We start from the raw sequence: 17,275 nt of genomic DNA on the forward strand, positions 1-17,275 counted from the left end.
TGTAAGACTGAATCCTATTCAAGCTAAATCCATTACAACAGGCAGATATAATTAAATAATGAAAAGTATTCAGGAATGTTTTGTGAGATGTTTCTGCAGACAGATTGGATGAGCGCCAGATCCTCTGTCCAGATGTTCTCGGTCCAACTTTGGGCCTCAGTTGTGTAACAATGATAAAGTCAGTTACAGTAATATATAACTGATTAACTTTCTTATGTCACTATTATTTACAAGATTATTATTATTATTTTTTCTAATAAAAATTCTATACTGTATAAATAAACTTTGTGATCAATATGTGAAAGTAACAGTGGCCCCCAGTACCTTGTTTTTGAAATACAGATAATGAAGGCCAATGCAGATCCCCCTTAACACCATGGGCTCTATTTTAACGATCTGAAACGCAAGTGCGAAGCGCAACGCGCAAGTGAGTTTGTGGGCGGATCTTGGGCGCTGTTGCTATTTTCCCGGCGGGAGAAATAACTCTTGCGCCGGGCGCAAATCAATAAGGGGTTGGTCTGAAGTAGGTTCATTATTCATAGGTGTGGTTTGGGCGTAACGTCAAATAAACCAATCAGAACGCTATCCAACATTCCCTTTAAACGCAAGGGCGCAAGTTCCATGGCGGGTTGCTATTATTATGACGGATTTACCAGGCGCACGCCAGGAGCGGTTCACAGCCGAGGAGACCGACGTCCTTGTACGGGGGAATCCCCCGCTTGCCAGCATAAATCGGGCACGCCGTGAAACGGGAGGTGGATCTGCCTCAGGACTTGACGCCAGCAGAGGACATCGCTGCCTCCACCCTCACCGCTGAAAGGGTTTGGGGGCTTTGAAATCGGACCCAAGAAACGCAAGCAAGGTCCAACCCCAAAGTACTCTTACAAATCAAGTTCATATACATTAAGGTTTCTTATGAAAACATTTTAATTATTATTTACATAAAATAAACGTAATACAGCCACACAACAAAGTTATGAAAATATTTTAATCGTTATTTGCATGAGAATAAATAAAAACTATCACCACAATGCTCACCACTATGATTCCCCTTATCTCGTGTATTAATATTTTTAAGTGTAACAATTTATGATTTGCAAAAATAACTGTTGCATCTGTGTAGATTAGATAAGCAAAGTGTATGCGCGTTGTGCACGCTATACATTATGGTCAAGCATGCGCCCTTAAAATAGCATAATGAACCACGCGCAACACGCCACTGACTTTAGACTAGTTTTTTTTGGTTAGTAGCGCAATTGTTTTTTGAAACTGCAAAATAGCATAAGAGATGGTTTGCGCCGCAACACGCCTCCTTTTTGCGCTGAACCGCCCAGGGAGCGCAAGTTCATTCCCTAGTTTGCTGACGTGCATCTGTGGAGGGAAAAACCCCGCTGTGCGCCGGCGCAAAATACGAATGATACATGCGTCACTGACAAAGTCAATTGCGCTGGGTGCAAGATAGGGCCCCATAAATCACAGCACATTGGCCGAGAAAGATTACACAAACATTAAAGATTAGTCATAAATAAGCTAAGGGATATTCATTTAACATTAATCTTATCCTGTCAGGTTGAATCGAGATTTTTTTTGAATCGAGATATTTTTATGCTTTATGAGTTCAATTTTTCCCTGTGAAGGATGCCAAACTATTGCTTGTTTGTACCACATAGTTTAAAAACTGCAGAACAAAAACACATTGAGAAAAAGATTCGTCCACATGACTCATGTTAGCGTTCCCTAACTAATTTATCATTCACTTCAGTTAAACAAGTCACCCTCACTGTAAAGCTGCAGTGTTGTCAAATCAACATATATTGTACTTTAACTTTAAAAAATAAGTAAACAACTTGATTCAACTTGAGTACTTAAAATAGTAGGTTGGATTGACTTGCAAACCAAGTTGTTTTAACTTCATGCTGCATTTTTTTTCAGTGAGGGAAAATAGAAAAGTATCTGATACCGTTAAAAGGTTTTATATAAACTTCATTCAGTGCATTAAAGGACATCAGAAACATTATGTTATATGTTTTTGCACTCAGTTACTTTATTTTATGGCTGCCCATCTCTCTATCGTTTATATGAGCTGTCATTGAGAAGAATCTGGATCATTTCTTATGTTTCAGATGACGGCACACATTCCTTCGAAACTATCAGGGGCGCACGGCAAAACACCCAGACCAGTATCATTAATCCATCTTCATTCCACATATAAACCATATTAACCATTCACCAAAAACACAGAAAAATAAAGACTGGTTTCTGTGAACAGCAAAGCATTAAATCCTCGTGTCAGAGGTCAGGCATTTCTAAAAACAAGAAGAGGAAAAGTTTGCTGTTGTAAAACACGTGATGTGTTTTATCTGCGAAACGCAGGACCCTTTGTGCCATTCAGACCTTTTAAAAGCACAACAAACAGGCTTTAAACCCGCTTCCTACATTTTGGGTTGAGCAAGTCTACGCCAGGCCAGAAAGTGTTGGAAGAAGAGATTTTAACAGTCACATTTCTGTAGAAATTACAGCTTTACTTACAGCTGCTTGTTACGGGAGATTTAAATCTATTATTTACTGGCAACAGTTTGTGTAAAGATGAATAAACATTGTTCACTAACCAAACTTTATATTTACAGGGAAAAACAATAATTAATTAACAGCGTCATGCAAAGCATTCTGGGAACCAAAATAAAAAAACAGAAAAAGTTTGATGAGGATTTTTGGTTGCATGAGGCTGTTTTTATAATATTACTCTGTAAAGACAAACCCTTGTTAATGTTTAATGTTCTTTGAACAAAATGTTGCCAATAAATTAGATAAATATAAATCTAGTTACTGGCAAACTGCTGCAAAACTACAGAAAATGTATTACAGTGTACACATCTAAACAAACTTCTAATCTAAAATATAAAATCCATGTAATTTAAACACAAAATATAGTCATCGTGAAAGCATCACTGTGCACAATCACAGCACTTATATATTTTTATTAATTATATAAACATTTACCTGTGATAAAACTATAATAAAAGTTGACTGCATTAAATTATTCTTATCATGTTTAGGTTTAAGGAGCCCTTCACTGCTTTTCCTACATGCAAAAATATTTGACTTCTTAGTAAAGAAAAGAAGAATATCCTTCCTTCTTTCCTGAGGATGTGAGGAGAGAGAGAGAGCGAGAGAGAGAGAGCGAGAGAGAGAGAGAGCGAGAGAGGGAGTCCTATACCTGAACAGGAAGGATTTGACTGCACCCTGTTACAGAATGAACTTACTAATCCAGATCTGGGAACACAGAACAATACAGATTTGATTTAAACTCTAAATGAATTCAGTTTATGTTAAATATAGTTACAGTAGTTAGAGAATCTGTCACTAACCAGGATGTACTGAAGGATTGTCAAGAGTTTTTTCCTGGATTTCAATAAGATTCAGGAATCTGGCTCAGTTCCTCTTTCACTGTACATCCACAAGATTTATTCAATTCAATTCAATTCAATTCAATTTTATTTATATAGCACTTTCACAGTTGGGTGATTCTCGCGAAATCCAGATTTAGAAGGTGTCCAGCATCAGATTTTTAAAGCGATTGAAACCAATTTTTTTGCACATATAAAGTTAAGGTCTGAACTTACTATAATCATTATTTTTAGAGGATTTAAAAAATATTTCCTATAGAATTATTTACATTGTTTAGATTATCATTATAAATAATGTGTTTTATCTGCTAAACGCAGGACCCTTTGTGCCATTCAGACCTTTTAAAAGCACAACAAACAGGCTTTAAACCCGCTTCCTTCATTTTGGGTTGAGCAAGTAAAGTGTTGGAAGAAGAGATTATTAACAGTCACATTTGTGTAGAAATTACAGCTTTACTTGCAGCTGCTTGTTACGGGAGATTTAAATCTATTATTTACCGGCAACAGTTTGTGTAAAGATGAATAAACATTGTTCACTAACCAAACTTTATATTTACAGGGAAAAACAATAATTAATTAACAGCGTAATGCAAAGCATTCTGGGAACCAAAATAAAAAAACAGAAAAAGTTTGATAGGGATTTTTGCATAAGGCTGTTTTTATAATATTACTCTGTAAAGACAAACCCTTGTTAATGTTTAATGTTCTTTGAACAAACTATTGTCAATACATTAGATACAAATAAAGTTACTGGCAAACTGCTGCAAATTCTGTTTAAATAAAAAATTATCATTACCGCAACATGATATTACATTAAATATATGCATTTACAAACTCATGTTTCGGTAATGAGAACTAAAAAGTTGTCTAGGTACTATGACAAACAAAATTTCAACTTTAATCTGGGGAGAAAAAATAAAAACTGTTTACCTGGTAGCCATCTTGAGTGTCACAGTCAATTATGTCCCTTACAACAATTTTTTTTTTTGAAAATGTTAGTTCCTTGAGAGCTTAAACAATGATTGAAAATTGTTGCGGAGGATGAGAAAATTGGTCTTGGACACATTTATATTCCTTATTATTGTGTCTACATTTACAAATGATCACCAAAACCACATGTTTCTTTACTGTAAATGTTTATAGTATAACATGCACTGAAGCTTTTTATTTTTTAGATTTTTAATTATAAATATTTCCATCTCAAAGAACCCAAATCCAGTCATGGACAGAGGTGGAAAGAGTACTGAAAATTTGTACTCAAGTACAAGTACAAGTAGTTGCTAAAAAAATACTCAATTACAAGTAAAAGTACTGGTGTTAAAAATGTACTTAAGTAAAAGTACAAAGTACCCCTCTTAAAAACTACTCAAGTACAAATTACTTTTTAGCCGGTGATATTTATTGAATAAATATTAAATCCATTGAATGAAATCAGAGATATGAATGGATTAAAAACAGGCAATTTGTGTTTTATACGAATAAACACATAGTACAGGAATTTTGTCTGTTTAAAGAATGTTAAATGATTTTAACAGCAGCTATATTATTTCATATTGTTTCTTCATATAATTTTTATCAAGTTATAAAAATGGTCTAATGTTATTATTATTAATGAATTATGATACAATATAAATAAGCTTGTTGGGTTATTTTATTTAAAAACAGATTTTTTTACATTAACTCATTCCCCGCCAGCCATTTTTCGAAAAGTTGCCCGCCAGCATTTTTTATGATTTTCACAAAAGTTTTACAAAATGCCTTCCAGGAAATTTTTCTTCTAAAAATATATAGATCAAATGAAAGAACAGACCCTCTACTTTCAAACAAACAATAAAAAAAGTGAAAAACCGTTCCATCCTATTTTTTCCCTGCTTATAAACTCTTAAATATTGGTGTTATTCTTTACAAATACACATTTTTTTTAGCAAAAAGCTGAAACAATTGCATTTTTGTGAAGGAATTTAGTTAGAGATCAGATTCAGAACGAATATCAAACATAAAATTAGTAAATAACGTTTTGGCTTCAGTTTATCCATAAATTGGGTAAGTCCGCTATCTAGTGGACAATCGCGGTATTGCACATTAACATAAATTCTTCAGAAACACGTTTTATGCAAATGTTTTTTTTCTTAATTGACAAGATAACTCGTCAATGGCGGGGAAAAGAGTTAAAAAATATTATTGGACAAGAAAGCTTTCCAAAAGTACACTACAATATTTCAAAAGTTATCAGCATTTATGATTTAGCACTGACATATGTGTAATTTAGACAGGCTGTCAGTGCAGTTACACTGCTACGCCAGTGGGACGCGGCAACAGACTAATTTGATAAAAGAGTCCTTATTAGACTGTTTATTATTATAAGCTTAAAACACTGATTCAATATGAATAATACAATGTTGACAATGACATGAAATTTAACTTTGAGCGCCATTTTACAATGTTAAATCTTTTTTTACGGTCTACGTGCTCGTCACCTAGGTAACTGAAAGGGCGTGTTGCAGGTTAACCACCACTGTTGATTAATGGGTACATAAATCACTCAAGATATGTATATCATTTTTAAAATGTCTCAAAAAAGGTCTTAAAGACCCTTTTTTTTAATGTTTTTGGTATTAACGGTTTTTTTAAGCAATTCGGCGATGACGTCACGTTGGGTAGAAGTAGATGAAAGCCTCAGCCAGAGCCATAGAAATAGATGAGACATTTATTGCCGTTTTATTAATACTTACGTTTATAATATGGAAATCATATATACATAATAGGAAATATATAATGTGGTATACTGCAAAGTTACCCTGCTAATTATTATTATGATATATGTGGAGATAAATAAAACTTTGCAAATCTGCTGATTCAATCCATTCATGTCCTGACCACCAGGCTAGAGAGTTTTAAACATCCTTAATCCACACTTACTAGTCTATCATATAATATCTAAAATATATTTTTATGTGAAATAAAAGGAAGTTTTGTTATATTGTTTATGTGATCATAACGAATCACACGATCATTTTACACAGAATCAGCGGTCAGCAGCTGCAGCGGGCTTGAATCCAACCGCATACTGCAATAAACAGGCGTTCGGCGGCTTTTTACATCAAAGGATGACAGGCTAGAAACCAATCACTGATCCCCGTATTTTTATAAATCCTGGACATGATTGGACCGGCCGAACGGGTTGAGCACTTTTATATTTGTTGAGCAGAGAGGCTGCATAGTTTGACCAGCGGGCTGCGGGAACCGGCCGCACATCAGACCGACAGACGGTGTTGCTAATATAACTCCCAATGTATAACTATTATCAGACCGGCCAACCGGGAAAGTCCCGCCTCTCCCGACTGAAACTCCGCTACTGGCTGTAGGGAAATGTGTGTGTTTTGATCGGTGTTCGAGGCTCTTACCTCGCGACCAGATGTGACGACGTGACGCCTCACTCAGCTTCCAGGATTTGAGTCATGCTGCCTGAATTCGTTTGTGCTGAAGATCGCATACACCCATTTCAGCAGGATTATGGTCCCCCTCAAACCAGCATGCACGAGTATGTTAATTGTTTGTTTACTTTCTACACGAAGTTATGCTAAGGCTATCTGGCTTTCTGCCTATCTCTCTATACTAGCCCATCTATCTGTCTGTCTGTCTGTCTATCTATCTATCTGTCTGTCTGTCTATCTATCTATCTGTCGTTCTGTCTATCTAGTCTATCTATCTAGTCTATCTATATCTATGTATTTATCTATAATTTGCATTGATATAATCTGAATATTGTACTTTACTCATCTCTCTAGTCACTCTCAATGCTCTTAAGGCAAATTCTCTCCCCAACGTGACGTCATGCAGTGCGTTGAGGGGGAAAGGAGAATCCTTGCAAACCGCTGTACTTTTTCGTTTTTTATTCCGTTTTATGATAACCAACAACATAAAATACAATGGATAACAATTTAAATGTTTATTATCAACAAGCAAATTGCCCAAATTCGTGGAAAAATTTTACCTGCAAAACGCACTTGAAGCTCATGTTTTAGGTATGTGACAAAAAATATAAATACATATATAATTATAACCATATGATAGATAATAAAAAGAACTTTAACATGGTTTTTAAATTATTAAAATCGGATAATTATTAAGAAAGTTATGGAATTTTTTTAACTCGAAAATTAGGGGGCATTTTTGTACCCAATTAAAACGATAAAACTATGAAAAACGTCCGCTTGACCAAACACTTTAAAATATCATAACTTTCTCATTTCTTGGTCTATTTGCATAATTCAAACACCACATTGTATGTAATTAAAAGCCCAAGATTAAGATGACATCTTTTTAAAAGATATATATATAAATGTTATTATTCTTGATTAACCACTAATTAATGAAACCGAGAGCATCAATCCACGCATATCTTTCCATATGAAATCAAAGCCCTCTCAAATAAAAGCTGTATTTTTATATATTAAAGAAACATTTCATTGTTTCTTTAATATTTCTTAATTGAATAATAATGCTGGCGAGCAATTTAAATGGTCAGATATTATTAATACATTAATTGATGATTATGTTATTTATCATTAATAATAATTCAATAAATGCATGCATGTTGCATGCATGTATTTATTTATATGTTTGACAAAATTATGCCAATAATGTAATCTAGAGATTCTAATGCTTCGTTCTGTATGATTACTTTAAAAAATAATGCACGGATCAATGAAAACGGAGAATTTTTGGAAGCCAAAATGATTGAATGGGCGATTCTGCTTTTGACAACACGTCACTTGCGGATCTTAAAAAAGCACATGCGAATGTTACAATCAATCCCAAACTTCACCTAATTCAAGTTAAATGTATATTCTATCAAAAGAATTTGGTTTGAAACAAAAAAATACTCCCCTTCATAGAGGATTTCAATGCCAAACACGAGAGAAATTTTGCTTCGCTTATAACTTTCTTCTTACAACAGCAATCTTGGAAATTCGAACGTGAGAATCAACGTGAGGAAGTAATTTATGTCACTAGTATATGGGCTTTAGAGGTATTCACAAAGCAAAGATATGACAGATTTCCTAAGTCAACAACGCGTCTGGCGTTGAATACCTGCTGGGAACACAGCCGTGGGAACAAAGCGCTCGTGCGTATTACGTCATTTTGTCACATAACTACATGTTTCAAGTGATGTTTTCTGGCAAATTATCGTGAGGTCTACCCAACATTAAAAACGAAAACGATCAAATAAACATGGTTATAAGTCTTCTTACCATAATGTGCTTTTTGAGATTAGAGGCTGAAGTATTGTAAGCCGAAATCACTGCAGATGGCAAACAAAGTTTGCATTACATTTACACGCTGTCTCCTTTCCTTCCTCTGTTTGAACAACTCCCAGGTGCAGCCATGGGCACTCATCATCCGGTATTTCTTCTGAATTTTTAATTAATTCAGCGTCCATAACGCCAAAGTTCTTTGACATTAAAACACTAAATACAACGTCACAGTGAAGGACGCACGAGGATCGATTGAATAGCTCTCCAGAGACCGGGCTTTTTTCCGGTTCAAATACAAGGGTTTTTATTGGCCCGCCCACGATCAATTATTTCTATTGGATATCCAAATGCTGTCAAAGATTTGAATATTAATTTGATTCAAATTCTACAAGTACTTAGTAACGAATGTGATTTTCAAAGTAGCGAAGTACATTACTGACCTTAATTTGTACTTAAGTACAAGGGAAATTACAGACTTAAAAATGTACTCATAAAAGTACAAGTACACGAAAAAACTACTTAATTACAGTAACGTGAGTAGTTGTAATTCGTTACTTCCACCTCTGGTCATGGACACATTGCGGTAATGAAAATTTTCCCTTAAATGTGGAAAAAAACAACAAAATTGGTTTGTATGATGTCATTTGAAATCAAAATAGTACGTGAAGATATGTTTGTAACTGTATGCTTCTTATTTTGATAGCATTTACTTTTATTATCAAAATGTTTCATGACACCTCATAAGTCTAATTTCACAAGAATCACCCAGTTATTTAATTGTTTCAAAGCAGCTTTACATTAATAGATGCAGGGAAAAAACTGAAAAATCGATGGTCAACATAAGCAGCAGAATACAAACCGTACTAGCGAGTTATAATGTAACGTAAGAGGGTGCTAAGTTAAGCCAATGTCAGCTGCTACAACCTACTAGGATTGAATTACTTGAATTAATTAAACTGAAAAGTAACTTGCATTAATTTTTTTAAAAAGTAACTCAAATATTAATGTGTACATTTATAAAGTAATGCGTTACTTTACTCGTTACTTCAGAAAAGTAATATTATTACGTAATGCACATGAGTACCAACACTGATTAAGACTATAAACGTTTTGTAGATGCTTTAATCGGCTTACAACACATACATTTTCTCTGGATTTAAACCTTAAGCTCCAGGAATATTGAGTTTGAGGAACATAAACTGTAACGGATGTCCCACACAACAGAAGTGGAGTATTTGGTGGATGAGACAGATGATGAGGACAGGAGAGGTGTGTGTTTGGTAATTCAGGGCGGCTGCTTGTTTCCTCTTCCTAAAGCCTCTCCTGTAATTCTGTCATCATACACACACCTACAAAACTTTCATGTTATCAAAAACTAAATATAGCCCCACCCTCCACCTAATCTCATTAAAATCATGGAAACTTTGATTTACTGTAGCAGGATGTTTAAAGAGGCATAGCGATAAATTTACTCATTAATGATTGTTGAGTCATTGTATCCTCCTGGAAATGTTTAACATACATATTTATATATATGATGTGAAGTTGAGCTGGTGATGATAAAATGCATAGACAATACTAATGTTTATAAAACATAGAAACACAATCTTACTAAAAATCTCTAGAAATGAGCAGGACGCAAACTAGGGTGGGGTTAATTTAACATTTGTAATTGTTATTCTTTTATATAATCTAAGTAATCTGAACTTTTAGTCTTTTTCTCTCACTGTCAGAAGACGATCTCGTTAGAATTTATAAAAGGTTTTAATATATTTTCTGTTATGATACCAGACAAAGAGTGTTTAAAGTCACCAAATCTAATCTAATCTAATCTTATATTATCTTAATCACTGTCTTTACCTAAAAAGCATAATTTTAAAACCTGTCAACAACTCTTAGTAACTGATAGCTGCGGATTAAAACATTTGTTATAAGTGTGCAGTTTGTTGCAACACAGTGTTAAAACTAAGCCTATTCAACGATAATGAAATGAAAACAACTCAATTTCATGAATCAAATGATAAGTGTAAATACAATATCAGAGGAAATAGTTGATACGTTGATATGTATCTGTCCATGAGAGAAGGATGATTAAATGAAGGATCATGGATATGTGAAGATACACAAACAATATCCACCTCTAGTATTTAAACAGAATAGTATTGAATTTAAACAGAATTTTCTAGTAAGTGTTACAACAAACTCCCAGTCTGTTACAATGAACCCCAACTGGGGTAAGTTAAAACATTTGCACTTCTGTCACTTTTGGTGTAATTGTAAAGATTTCACAAACAAAAAAGTGTTGATTTGTAGTAGAGATGTGTGTGTTTGGTGTTACCCCTATTTTGGCATTATTTTAACGATTTTCCCATCTGTGCCCCCATGAAGTATTTCATCAAAAGCAACAGTAAAAACATTTCTGTCATTACATTGAATAACAAAATATCAAACAAAGGAGATAACTGTGATATATATCACAGTTGACAAATTCAGACTTTTTAGATGTAAGATATTTAAATTTAATATGATTGAGCATATTATTATTTAAGAATGTAATCCGATGGTTTGGTATCGACCGCAAAGACATTCAGATATTTTTTAGTGTCACAAGTCCAAACACTTTTTGGGACCTCTGTATGCAAGTAATAATAAACTGTTCACTCATAAGATTCTGAGTAATCCTTCCTTACTTCTTTCTTTTTTAAATCCTTCCTTTTTTATTTCTTTCTTAAATCCTTCCTTCTTTATTTCTTTTTTAAATCCTTCCTTTTCTCTTTCTTTTTTGTCTGTTGGCACTTATTTAAAGAACCAGATATCTCAACACATCTAGTTAATCAAAAGTAAACATCTATTCATAGTAACTAACTCTGAAATCAGATGCTCGTGGATTCAGTCTATCATGTGTCCAGCCCGCATGCGCAGAGCTGTTAGGAGAGAAAGTGACTCCGGGACTTCTGCCAGATAGCACACGAACTTCCTTCATTTTCTGACAGATGAATGTCGATATAAATTCGACACGACGCTCCTCGAACCCATGAATGTCTTCAACGCGCGCACGGTAACTTGTTATAAACTTCAACACATCGTGTGCATCGTTACATAACGCGTTAGCAGCAGAGATGAGATACATTTTGGGAATGGCGCTGGCGCTCGTTATCCTGCGAGTTCGTGCTGGGATCGTAAATAACGGATTTTGCGCGGATGGGAAGTGTTTTAGTATCCACGCAGACCGGCTAAATTTTGCCATGGCGAAGGACATTTGTAAAGTTCGAGGAGGACATTTGATGACCGTGCGCTCTGAGAAAGCGAACGATGTTTTGAGGGATCTGCTGGAAACAATTACTGGAGACTTTTGGCTGGGACTTGAATACACCAGTGGTCTGTGTTCTGGCTCTACTGTCGGGTTAAAGGGATACAGGTGGATCACCAAAGACAACAAAACCAACTTCACCAACTGGAAAAGAAGCGACGAGGTCTGTTCCCCAAGATGCGTATCAGTCTCCAAAGACGCACTGAAATGGCACGAATGGGCATGCGACAAAACCCTAGAGGGTTATTTGTGTGAATACACGATCACTAACTTCTGTCCCCCGCTGGGCAAGGGTGCGTTATACGAAACACATTTTGGAATCACGAGTAATGCCCTCCAAAATGTTCCTGAAGGCAGCATCGGGACCGCGCAGCCCCTGGGTACGCGGCACGTGTGTGTGGGGGACGGCTCTTGGCTTCCAGCACCGTGGAGTTGTGAAGTTTTCCAGGGAGGTTGTGAATATGATTGCGTTAAGAGTGCGCAGGGCCCCGAGTGCACGTGCCCGCCGGGTTATAAACTCGACAACAACATGGTCACATGCACTCATCAGGACGAACCGAGCGCGCAATCGGAACGCGTCTGTGGCCCGGGGTTTAAACTGAACGCGGATGGGATAACATGTGACGACTTGGACGAATGCAGCGATGAGGGAGCCTGCCCTGATGCGAATAAACAGTGCATAAATACGCGTGGCAGCTTTGAGTGTCTTTGCAAACCCGGCTTTGAGAAAGTGCGTGGAGATTGCGTGGACGTGAACGAGTGTGCTTCCGGGCCCTGTGAACACGAATGCACCAACACCCAAGGCGGTTATCACTGTACATGTTTTGATGGATACATACAATCGACGGAAAACATGCACACATGCAAAATGCACTGTACTGAAGCTGAATGCCCCGCGGAGTGTGACCCCAATAACAGCGCCCATTGCAACTGCCCAGATGGTTTCGTCCTTGACGAGCAGCGTTGTGTTGATATAGACGAATGTGATAGCGAGCCGTGTGACCAGAAGTGTGAAAACACCTATGGAAGTTATAAATGCTCCTGTGAAGAAGGGTTCGTGCTTAAAAAGAACGGAAAATGTGAGGTGGATTATTTTGAGGGCTCAGGCACCTTGGGACCTTTTGATAAATTTACTCCCACCAGTAGACCCCCGACAGATAAACCAAGGTTGCTTTCAGCCGGCAGTCTGCTGGGAATAATGGTTTGCACGGTCCTGTCTGTTGTTGTACTGGTTTGCTTCGTGCGCTGCATCACGAGACATCGCGGTAAAACGCAACAAGTGACGAGTTACGATCTGCAAAAAAGCCACACCGACATCTACGATTTTCAACAGGTGATCACTGAAAAAAATACACAACTGTCTTTTCCAGACAGATATTTAAGAAGGGAAATCTAAAAACAGACACAAACTGGAGAATGTAGGACTACATACTGGAATGCATGCGTTTATTATTTTTTTAATAGCCTAAAAAAAAGTTGGATGCCATTTCTGAGAATGTGAGAAGAACTGAAGCATTGCACATGTTTGAAAAGGACATTACTGACAGTGTTATGAAATGAAGAGAATAAAAATATTATTTTTCATATTTAAAACGTGTAGACTTTTTAAGATGTCAAATCAATCTTTTGGTTTTTATCTCAAAATGCCATATACATAATTTATTAGAATATATAAAAATTTGCCACTTTGTAGGTGTGAGCAAAAAAGTAATATTTGTGGGTTTGTCCTTTTAAATGCAAATAAGCTGATGAAATGCAAACACTGATCACCATAAAGGTGGTTGTTAATATTGAAACTTTATTGTGCTGTCAATAATTTTCTCTCTCTGTCTCTGCATTAAATGGCAGTGCCGTGGTTGGATAGTGCAGATTAAGGGGCAGTATTATTATGATAAGATCCCCTTCTGACATCACAAGGAGAGCAACATTTTAATGACCTATTTTACATGCTTGCCATGGTTTACCAAAACTATAAGTTACTGGGTTGATCTTTTTCATATGTTGACAGCAGCACTGGGGACCCAATTATAGTACTAACACAGATTTTCATGATATGTCCCCTTTAACCCGGTGTTTAATTTTTTGAGCAAGCTCAGCAATAATGCTTGATATGCCAACCAGGAAGATCACTTCCAAATAATTTTATTTTAACTCTTTTCTTATATTTTTGGCAGCTGTTACTCCCCTGAAAATGTTTCTGCAGAGTTTCTGCTTTGAAGAGTTAATGGATGTCACCCTCTTGTGGGCATTCCCTACATTACATCATATAATTTATTAAACTATGACTATAACTAGCTTTTTAAAATCTGATCTTTAACATCTCAATGTAAATCCCAGTGAATAAGTCCTGTAAACCTTCCAGACACTGGAGTTCGCATAGTTTGATGAAATACTTAGTTGTGGTGTAAACTCAACTTTTCTCTTTAATACACCACATTCCAAATTATGATGCACATGCCATTTTTATTTATTTTTTTCAATACAGTCAGTAAGTTTACAAATGTTATTTTACCCTCAACAGTTATGTGGATGTTATTCTATTTAAATTAAATAAATATGTCAAAAAATATTTTAATACTTTGAAAAATATGTTGTTCCAAATTATTATGCAGAATGCACTTTAACCAAATGTATAATGATATAATGGATTATAATGATCCAAAAAAAGATATCTGTCAAATGTGCTGCATGGACACAAAACAAACAAAATAAATAATGTATTTACACAAGTTACATAGCCTAATAATATATGAGCATATCTTTGACATAACTTTAACTTTCACATTCATTAAACTTGTAAGTATACAAGTATAGGTTGCTCTTTATTAATTATAAACATAATTAAAATACATAAATATAAATCTATACCCAACTTATACCACACTTGATTTTAATGCACCACCTTAGCTTCGACATACAGGATAGGCCAAAAGTTTGGACACACTTGACTAAAATGTTAACTATGATCTTAAAAATCATTTAATCTGAAGATATATGGTTCAATCCTTAAAATTACGTTTGTAGACAAAAATATAGCAGTGCCAAACAGACTTTCTGTTATTAGAAAACTAAAATTTTATTTTACAATATTATTTTTGAAATAGATGACTTATATATTTTATTGAGAGGAGTACCATATTTGTTTTGCCAAAAAAATCCTCTAGATGTCAGCAACATTTCTTCTCAGATGGATGTCAGAGACAAAGAAATCACTCCTGCCTTGTTCAATTGTTCTTGGTGAAAGTTTACATGAAAAGCTATTTTTTTCACATATTACTGCAAGAGACTTAACTTTACAAAATAATGTTACTTGTGCCATGAAAAAACTTTAGTAGGCCTATGTTTTTAATCATTTTTCAAAAACGTGCTTTACCAAACATTGTTTTGTCAGAAAAATCTAAGCTAATGTTTTTAGATCATCCATTTTGGTAGACAGATGATAATATTTGCTGAGAAATATAGATTTCTGATCATTCACAGCTATAAACATGAAACCCATACAGTTAAAGGGTTAAATACTTATTATTATTTGTTTATCATTTTTGCATTTTATCATTGCTTAATAATAATATCATTATTTAAACTGCTGTTTAATTTACTAAAGCTGAACCTGTCCAGCAACTTTCTGGGTGCTATCGATTCAAAAACCTTCATGAATCTACATAAACTTCAGGTGCTCGATTTATCTCATAACAATATATGGGTGATTGGAGATCAATCATTTCAAGGACTCCTAAATTTACTTAACTTCAATTTAACAGAAAATCATCTTGAATCTTTACATCAGTTTGCAACCCTACCGAACGTAGAAAAGATCTACTTGGGTGAGAACAGAATCAAATCATTGTATGGATTACCAAACATTGGTAAAAATCTCACAACCCTTGATCTGGAATATAACAAATTAACTGCCTTGTCTGTACAGATCTGTACATAATATTTCAAGAATTTTCTACAATTGAAAGGATCTATCTTGAAGGGAACCTGTTTGGAAGTTGTCATGATAAAAGACCAACAGTGGTTTCAGACAAACTTCTACTTCTTAAGGATGTCATATATAGAGATGATCTGGTCACAAGGCAAATGTTTAGATGTTTTTAATGATCTTCATCAGTTACAACTCTCTTTAACATCAAACTATCTGCAGTCACTTCCTAAAGACATCTTCAAAGGCTTAACATCGTTTATCTTTTTAGATTTGTCCTTTAACTCTTTGAAGTATCTCCCTAATGTTATATGGTGATGGCCCTTGAGGAAGCTCTGTTGAGGAAATGTCAGTTTTTTCTCACCGGTGTGCAGCGATGGCAGAGCTCGAGGAGTTTGCGATCATTACTCTTGGAAACGGCACGAAACCCATGAACCCGGAAAACTCCTGCTGACAGCCGACCCTGACCTGCAGTCATGTGAAACACACGAAAACATCTGAATTACTGATGACAAAATCTGACCTATGAAAAAAAAGACATTCAAACAAAGAAATAAAAGTTTGTTTAAAACAATTAAAACTCTGAGCTGTAAGAAGTGAAAAGTTACTTCAAATTGGTAGCACCTAAAATAATTTATGCGTTTTTTCAACTTATATGTTTAAGTGAAAATACTTTAAGGGGTGGTTTCCCTAGTTTTAACAAACATGCCTTACTAAAAACATTACTTGTGTGCATTTTGAGGGCACTGATGTATTTTATGATATGTCAGTGTAAGATGTTTCAGTTTGGACAACACAGTCTAGGACTAGTCTAATCCCTGTCTGGGAAACCACCGCTTAATGAAAATTTTAGGTTGATCCAATTTTTCACTTTTTACGGTACATTTGTCATGACTCTCAAAGACATTAATCACATAAATCCACATTTTACCAAGTGATGGTTTATACTGTGTTTTAGCATCTTCCACACTATTAGGAGATTTGTGAAACTCTGACTCTATATTTTACATTTAAATGTACAGTACACTACCTTTTCCAGAAAAGCATCTAGAGTTAAAGGGGCAATGGCTTGAAAATCTGACTTTTTCATGTTAAAGTGCTAATTGGGTGCTTTTTAAGTGCTAAGTGCTTCTATCAACCTAGAAAATGTGAAAAAGATCAACCTAGTTACTTAGTTTTAAACCATTCTCTTCAACCACATGAAAAAATAGGTCGTTGAAATTTGGCTCTCCTTATGATGTCATAAGGAGCTCTTATTATAATAATACCACCCCTTAATCTGCACTATCCAACCACAGCACTGCCATTTAGTGCAGAGAAAAGCACAATTGAGTTTTAATAGCAATAAACCACCATCATTGTGATCAGTGTTTGA

General features: G+C 35.3%; 1 protein-coding gene, 1 long non-coding RNA gene and 1 pseudogene across 2 annotated transcripts; 2 read left to right on the plus strand and 1 right to left on the minus strand.

The window, feature by feature from the left end:
• Window positions 1-5,040: 5,040 nt before the first annotated feature.
• LOC135738447 (uncharacterized) lies at window positions 5,041-9,231 on the minus strand. Its single transcript, XR_010528703.1, has 2 exons — window positions 7,415-9,231; window positions 5,041-5,892 (listed from the first exon to the last, which is right to left on the minus strand). It is a non-coding gene; the product is annotated as an uncharacterized lncRNA (long non-coding RNA).
• A 2,380-nt stretch (window positions 9,232-11,611) lies between these two features.
• LOC135738450 (thrombomodulin-like) lies at window positions 11,612-13,561 on the plus strand. Its single transcript, XM_065256510.2, has one exon. It carries the CDS (start codon window positions 11,785-11,787, stop codon window positions 13,369-13,371), a length of 1,587 nt encoding a protein of 528 aa, XP_065112582.1. The 5' UTR covers window positions 11,612-11,784; the 3' UTR covers window positions 13,372-13,561.
• Window positions 13,562-13,916: 355 nt separating this feature from the next.
• Window positions 13,917-16,278, plus strand: LOC135738452 (lumican-like; annotated as a pseudogene).
• Window positions 16,279-17,275: the final 997 nt, after the last annotated feature.

This window comes from Paramisgurnus dabryanus, chromosome 12, assembly GCF_030506205.2.
Source record: "Paramisgurnus dabryanus chromosome 12, PD_genome_1.1, whole genome shotgun sequence".
In the NCBI taxonomy this organism is placed as follows: domain Eukaryota; kingdom Metazoa; phylum Chordata; class Actinopteri; order Cypriniformes; family Cobitidae; genus Paramisgurnus; species Paramisgurnus dabryanus.

Excerpts from the sequence above, each read along its gene's own strand:
- LOC135738450 (XM_065256510.2), top strand. The coding sequence starts at position 11,785 with ATGAGATACATTTTGGGAATGGCGCTGGCGCTCGTTATCCTGCGAGTT.